Source organism: Leishmania donovani, chromosome 27 (assembly GCF_000227135.1).
Source record: "Leishmania donovani BPK282A1 complete genome, chromosome 27".
Taxonomy (NCBI): domain Eukaryota; phylum Euglenozoa; class Kinetoplastea; order Trypanosomatida; family Trypanosomatidae; genus Leishmania; species Leishmania donovani.
Genome location: NC_018254.1, coordinates 302,761 through 310,380, shown reverse-complemented (window position 1 = coordinate 310,380; position 7,620 = coordinate 302,761). Strand labels below are relative to the sequence as shown.

Here is a 7,620-nt window from a genome sequence, read left to right as displayed (position 1 = left end):
AACTCAGCTCACACTGACGCGGTGCGGGTGTTGTTGTGTGGTTGTGTGGTGGTGTGATCTTTTCGCTCGTTGTAGGTGTCGGGTGTGGCGTCGTGGGAACCAGTGATCTAGTGAATGATTATTTTATGTCATTTGTAATGTATCGTTTGTGGTTGCTGTTACAGCGGTGAAGGTCATGCTTGTTATGGGCTGTGTGCTGGGGCAGCGTTGATAAGAATGCCGATGCGCTCCTGTGCTCTGTGTCGTTGTCGGCAGAATATGATGTCACCGAAGTGGTCAACCGGACTGCATATGCAGCCATCTGCGCACCCCTCGTATGAATGGCTGCAACTATCGCAAATCTTGTGCTTCTTCTAATGTGTGCTTCTTCATCCCTCTTTTTGGCTTGATGAATTCGCGATGCTGGGCTTTCCTAGTCTGTTGAGTGCACTCGATAGAACACGTATTGGTGCAGTGAGCACTCAAGCGGGCTCTTTTATTTGGGTAAGCGGTGGTGAAGACTGCTCTTTCGTAGGTGGTGCGTGTTTGATCCTCGCCACTCTCTGTAGTTTTGCAGTGTCACATATTGCCCAGTAGTGCGCCTCTTCTCTGAGGGGTTCGTATCGCAAGGGTTTGCTCGCTGTTCGCGCTTTCCGGTTTTGCGGCTGCTCGTTTGGCGTGTGAGCTCTGTTGCTCAGCTCTGGAGGTGGTACACAAGGGCACCCTCATAGCTGTGTCTCTCCGTTTGTGCAGTCGCCGCGTGTGCCCTACCGTGGCGCTGCCAGCCAGAACAGGTGGCGCGTGCCTCACGGGCAGTCACGCATTCGATAGAAAGGCCTGTACCGAGAGGAAGTGTTCTCAAGCAAGGCTCACATCGACGCGAATCGGATCGTACACAGCACACAAGCGGGCAGAGGTGCAGCGGACGGCAATGGCGCAAGCGGTGCCACATAACAGCCGGAGTCATGTTGAAGCCTTGCATGACCCCGTCGCACCGCATTTCGAGCTTGTCTCATACCCCCTCTCTGATAGCCAGGACGCTATCGAGGATGCCGATTGCCAGGGTGGCGTTTTGGCGGTGCTGCGCCGCAGTGGGCGGCTGGAGGTGCGCGACGCTGAGGAAGACCGGGTGCTGCTCCGCACAGTCGTGCGTAACCCTCACAAGGTCTTTGTGCATCCCCAGGGCACCTACGTTGTGGTCACTGCCTCTGACGGTGAGGTGAGCGTGCAGAACACGTTCGACGCACGCATGTGCGCCACCGCTCAGCTACAAGCGACGGACGTTCTCGGTACCGTTGTGCAAGGGTCTCAGGATGTCGTCGTCGGTGAGTGCGTGGGTTGGCTCCCACAGGACAGCTATGGGGTAGCACCCGCCGACTACCCGGAAGCGTCGGCAGCCCGTGCCATCTCTGCTTCCGCGACGCAAGGCTCGTCAACAGCTGGCGCGGCCGAGTGGAGCTACTTGATGGGGGTGAACAAGGGCAGTGCCATCTTTGCTCTGCATGTGTGGGTCAGCAGCAGTAGCCCCAACCGGCTGAAGATGCGAGCTGTGCTGGCTTGGTCGCTGCCGTCTCCAGCAAGCTGTGCCTTCCCGATCCGCTCCATCGCGTTCGCGGCGACGGGGGCCGGCGGCTGCGTTCTTCTTATTTCGACAACCATCAATCTGCACGAAGCACACAGCAGCAGCATTGCCGCTCCGGCGCCTTTGTTTCACGCACTCCGTTCGGGCACCGTCAAGCTGCGCACGCAGACGGTGCCCCTGTACGCAGGCTCCGCCTCGGCGCCGGTGGCGAACGGGCGGGTGCTTCTCTACCGTGGTTCGTATGCCGCCGCGCCGCAGTCGTACGTGTGGAATAGCGCCGCTGGTGTTGTTCATGGACTGTTTGACCGCGACGTCTCGACTGACATGGTAGACGAAAACGAGCGGCTGCTCTTTCGAACTTCGTCCGTCCCCGAGACATCCGTGCCCTCCGTGGGTGAGGCGGGGGCGCGCGTGAATGAGCAGTCGTTCTCGCTCGCTAAAGTCGCAGACAGCACGGACGCGGCCGGGGCTGGAGTGGACAGGGCCGCGCTGCCGCCGTCGGCCGTCCCCATCGCAGTGGCCCCGACAGCGTTTCACATGATTGTACTCTACCCGCAGCGGTGCATCGTGCTACACCAACCTCCGGGAGCGTCGTGGCGCAGTCCTGCCGATTGCGGCGGCGCGGTGGAGCGCTTCACACCGCCGCTGCCTGCTGAAGTGGCACAGCGGATCCGCTTCGACCCGTTCCGGGCATCGCCGCCGCCGTCCTCTGAGCTGTGCGGCGTCATCCACGACGCCGAGGCGCGCCGATTTTTCCTCTTCAGCCGCACGCATCTCTGGGAAGTTCTCATCGAGGACGAGGCGCACCAGCAGTGGCGCCTCTTTCTCGAGCGCGGACGTGATGCGCAGGTGTCCTTGGCGGTGCGCAAGCGCTACATGGATGCGGCGTGCCGCCTTGCCTTCTACTCGGACACTCAGCGCAACCTCTGTCTGTTTCACTGCGGCCAGTTCTTCCTCGACTGCGGAGCCACTCGCCACGCGATTGCCCAGTTCGCCAAGTGTGACTGGTTCGAGGACATCTACGCGCTGTTGACGACATACCGGAACACGAACGTGCGCACCGCGTTTGTGGAGGCTCGCTTCCAGTTTCTGCTGTCGCATCTCGCTTCGCTGGACGACTGGGCGCCGCAGCTGACGAGCATGTTTGTGATTCTCATGCTCGCGAAACTCGACCAGATCGCGCGCACTGCCCCAGCGTCCGCAGCCGCTGAGGCGGATTTTCACAAGTTCCTGCTGAGCACAGTGGAGCAGTGCGGCGTCTTCCTGAAGGAGAAGGCGGTGTATGAGCTGGTGTTGCGCCTGCTGGAGGAACAGGGCCGGCCCGAGAGCGCGTTGATATTCGCTAAGGCAATGCAACACACACGCTACGTTGTCGCTTCCCACATCGTTCAGCAGCAGTTTGACGAGGCTGTCAAGGCCCTCGGCGCGTGTCACGGCTCTGTTGCCCGTTTGCAGCCCTGGTATGAGTTTACGTCCGTACTGATCCAGCATCGACCGGTGGCCCTGACGACGGCGCTGCTGCGTGCGCTCACTAAGGAAGCGCGGGCGGGCCGGGTGCTTCCTCTGCAGATGGAGCGGCTAATGCCGTCGTTTGTGCGCTATGATGTCTCCATGAACGAGGTGGCCGACAACACGGAGCATCAGGTGGTGGTGCTGCTCGATCAGTGCATTCACCGTTACGACTGCTCTTCGGGTGCAGTGCATAACTACTACGTCCGCCTGCTTGCGCAGACGCACGATGCCGTTCGCCTCGACGACTTTATCAGCACCTCACTCTTCGTTGACACGGGGTACGCACTGCGCATGTGCCTGAAGCACGGCTGCACGACCGCTGCAGTGGCCCTATACAAGCACATGCATCTCTACCGCGACGCCGTCACTACCGCCCTGTACGCGCCTCACGAACGGCGCAACGGCGGCAGCGGCAGCGCTGACGAGGACGCGAGCGTGGCCGCGCGGTCAGAGGACAAGGATGTGCTGCCGGGGCTTGTCGCCGCCGAAGACACGCTGCGCGGACTTGTCGGGAAAGTCGGCAACGACGAGCTTCGCCAACTGTGGATGCTTACTGCGGAGCAGGCGCTCGCCAGCCATAACGTTGCAGCGGCCCTCGCGGTCGTGCAGGAATCCGGCGGCGTTCTCCGCACTGAGGATGTCCTCCGTAAGATCGAGGACGTGAATCTCATCGACGATTTTCGGGACGTCATCTGCGAGTACTTCGACGCCTACGCGGATCAGAAGCGGCAACTTAGCCGAACGCAGGACGAGGTGTACCAGACCGCCGAGGACGTGAAGAAGGACCTGCGGCAGGCGCGCGAACAGTTTGGATATATCACGGCGAGCCAGCGCTGCCCACTCTGCCACCGCACACTGCTGCAGAGCAGCACGCCGTACTTTGTGTACCCCAACTGCGGTCACGTCGTGCACGAGGCCTGCGCTGTGTCGCGGCTGGAGTCTATGGGTGGCCTCGAGAGGTTCCTGGCTGACGAGGGCATTGCGCCGCACGTACTCGACGGCATCAGCGACGTTCACCAGCTCGCGCAGCAGGACTGTGTGCTGTGCGGCGAGGCTGTGGTTGTGGAGGTCGACATCCCGTTGTTTCGCAAGGACGCTTCTTGGGATTTATAGTCGATCAAATTTTTTTCCGCCCTTCGCCGCGTGCGGGGCGGCTTTTTGCGGGCCCCGCGCGCCCTTTTTTTCGCCTCCGGGTGCTTCGCGTGCGCTGCGTTCCCCCGCCGCCCCCCACCCCCACCCGGCCCTTGGGCACCCCTCTCCCGCCGCTCGCTTCTTTTGCCACCCACCCTCCCCCCCGACCCTGCCCGCGGCCTCCCAGGCCCACCACCGGGCGGCAGAGTCAGCCCCAGAGGGGGCCCTTTCCGCCCCAACGCACACGCGGCTGGACAGCCGACGGCAGCCCGCACACGCGCCCGTGCCACGCACGTCAGCCGAAAGGTGATTTGCATGTGTATCTTCTCATGCGCCAGTCAAACTGTTTGGACCAACACAGATGAGTGCATCATTCAGCGGCACACGCACACGCACACGCACAGACACGAGAGCTGCCTGCAGCGGCTGACAGTAGTTCTAGCGGGAATATACACGGGCAGGGAGAGGGATTGCTGACCCTCACGCCCAGGGAATGCCGCGGCTCATGCTACTTGAGGAGGTTTTGTAGTACAGGAATGCAGCTCGTTGTTGCTGGACCGGTAGTGGGACGCCCACCCCTTCCATTACGAGCACCACCGCTTTGATGCAGTGGTCGGATGAGGTGCACATGCGCGATGGTGTCGTCAGGGAAACAGAAAAGATGGAGTGAAAGTTGCGAATAATAGCTGAAAATGCGAATGCTACGCAGGTCTTTGCAATTTCAGCTGTAACGCTGCACTCCCGGACGACGAGGGGTGGGGTGGAGGTTGCGCCACTCAGTGCGTCGTGTCGCAGGGCCCAGCACGCACCCCACTCTGTGTGTGTGTGTGTGGCTGTGGGGAAGCGAGCCAGCCCCCCAACCCCTATACCCCTGCCAAGTGCCCCAGCCACCTCGGGTGGTGGCGGGGCCCAGCACCGACGACGTAGGGGAGGTCAGAGCGATGTATCGCTGCTGATGTCGCTGGTGAGGTTGTGGAGGGCGTGGCGCCGGAGCGGCCAGCGTGGCTCGAACACATCTCCCCCCTCTCCCTCCCCCTCCGGGGCCCTCACTCTGCCCAGCGGTGCAGGGAGCCTGCGCCACTCTCAAGGAGGGTGCGGCTGTGTAGCGCTTGGGACGGAGGCCGTACCCAGGTGACTGTGTTGGCGCAGTGCTGTACCGCGTATGCCTACCGCTGCCTCGCGCCAGGCCATGTGGGCCGGTGTGACGGGGCCGGCTGGAGGGGCGTGGAGTGGCGTGCAGCTCGCGTTGCACCGGCAGAACACGGGATATATGTTAAAGCATAGGAAGCAAAGTACCTAATCGATAGCGGAGCAGCACAGAGTTTTACAGCAGGGTGGCGAGGATGAGGATGATGACGACGAGTAGGACCGAGGGCAGATGTGCCTTCAGGAAGCGGCTAAAGCTGATGTAGCGACCATGCCTCATCATCCCAATCGCGATACTCACGATCCCCATGTGCTGCTTCTTGAGCTGCTGCTCGTTCATCGACGCCGCCACGAAAGAGTGGCAGTTGTTCGTGAAAAAGTTGTACACCTCAGTCTGGCGGAAATGGCTGATGGTGGACATGAGGGCTGCATCGTACGCGGCCACCTCACGCTTCACTGCCTCCTCCCTCTCTGCCGAGTTATGCTGATCGGCGTTGTAGAAGGACGGGATGTAGTCGCGGGAGACGTCCCAGTACTTGACGGGGTTGCCGAACAGCATGCGGTCTTGCCCAATTCGGTATGCCCCTTGGAAGTCATAGATGCGGCCCTGGCTGTCGCATACGGCGGTGTGACCCACGAACGGCAGAATCCACGACAGAACCGGAATAGGCGACCAAACAATGCAGAACGGGTAGTGCTCACGCACCGGGTCGATGGCTGGTGGCAGTTGCACGGGCGTGTCTGCCTTGAATTTTGTACGCGATTCCATTGGTGGATTCAATCGTGTCTCGTGATGGGAACTCTTCGGTGCAGCAATGCGGCAGACGAGTTGTTCAGGGCAAAAAAAAACGACGACAGGACAGCGGGAGAGCTTGTGCGCACGTCTGTGAAGCAGAAGGGAAAAGAAATATGCAGAAAAGAGGCGACACACGTCGACGAATGGACGAGGTGGGTGCGGGGAGGGGGAGGGGAACACCGCCGCCGAGCACAGCGCTGAGGAAAAAGCTGCATCGAACAGGCATGGAGCACAGAGGAGTGGCAACAGCAAGAGTGGCGGAGAGAGGACAAGGGACAAGGAGGCTCGACCGTTACTCACGAGTGGCATGGAAGGGTTCGCATCGACAGCGGAGGAGGCAGTGTGTTGAACTCTGTCAAAGAGAGACCGAAGCAGCTTGCACAGTTCCGTGTGGTGTGCCGTGCAACAAGTTGGCACCAGCGGTCATGCGTGGAGGCGGTGTGGTTCACGGACAGGCATTCGCAAACTAACGCGCGACACCGAGGGGAGGAAGAGACGCCTACCGACGACACACGAACATACCGATTCAGCAGATGCACATCTAGTATCCAGCAAAGGGAAAGAGGGAGCTGTAGGCGCACCGCCAGAGGAAAATAACGCACGATCGCGACGTGGCAGCCGACACCGCGCGCACAAAACAAGATGGATGCGACGCGTCAGACGGGCAACACAGACATGACCGTGAACATGAGAGCACATCAGCACACGCACTTACGCGGACACACACTGCCTCATTGTACACATAGCCTCGCGTTCGTGCTGCGAGGAAGCAAGCGAGTGCTAGGAGGATGTACATGTCAACGACTAGCGTCACAAGGAGCAGGAGCCCCCGACAATCACGCAGAATGCGCCAGATGCTGAAATGTAGCCGCTGAAGATTGCCATGCTCACACCCCACACGCAGTTGCTCCTAGCACCTTCGCGATGTGCCCCATCCTGTTGCGCGTTGAGCGTGGCGGCAAGAAAGATGTAGCAATCGTTTGCTAGGCGCCGATACACGTGAAGCTGTGCAACGTGAGTGGCCACCTCAAGAGCAGCGTCGTAAGCCTAGACCTCGCGCTGCGCCGCATCGGTGCCAGTGGGTCGGTTTTGGACGCCGTCTTCGTAGAGCGACGGGACACACACGCGTGAGATAACCAAGTACTTGACCGGGTTAGCGCACATGATGTCGACCTCCCTTCCCATCTTGAAAATGACTTGGAAGAAGTCGTGAGTGCGGCCTTGGCTGTCACAGATGCTGCACTATGCTCCATATCAACGACACGTCACGAAACACGACGAAGAGAGGGGCGTTCAGACCCCCCCCCCCAAAAAAAAGGGGCGGTGCATATGCCTGCAATCGATGACCGGGGAGAAGGGAGTGGGGGGAGGTGAGCGGTGGAGCTGGGCGTGCATGCCACAGCCAATTCCATCGCTGTCAGAAGCCAAAATGCGAACCGTATCGGTGGCGCAGGCAGACGCGTGCCTTACGCAC

General features: G+C 60.5%; 2 protein-coding genes across 2 annotated transcripts; one reads left to right on the top strand and one right to left on the bottom strand.

Annotated features, from left to right (window-relative positions):
* Nucleotides 1-910: 910 nt before the first annotated feature.
* LDBPK_270770 (hypothetical protein, conserved) lies at nt 911-4,186 on the top strand (the record flags this gene model as incomplete). Its single annotated transcript, XM_003861885.1, has 1 exon — nt 911-4,186. One exon carries the CDS (start codon nt 911-913, stop codon nt 4,184-4,186), a length of 3,276 nt encoding a protein of 1,091 aa, XP_003861933.1.
* Nucleotides 4,187-5,528: 1,342 nt separating this feature from the next.
* Nucleotides 5,529-6,119, bottom strand: LDBPK_270760 (hypothetical protein, conserved; the record flags this gene model as incomplete). Its single annotated transcript, XM_003861884.1, has 1 exon — nt 5,529-6,119. The coding sequence occupies one exon, from the start codon at nt 6,117-6,119 to the stop codon at nt 5,529-5,531; it is 591 nt and encodes a 196-aa protein (XP_003861932.1).
* Between the last annotated feature and the right edge of the window lie 1,501 nt (nt 6,120-7,620).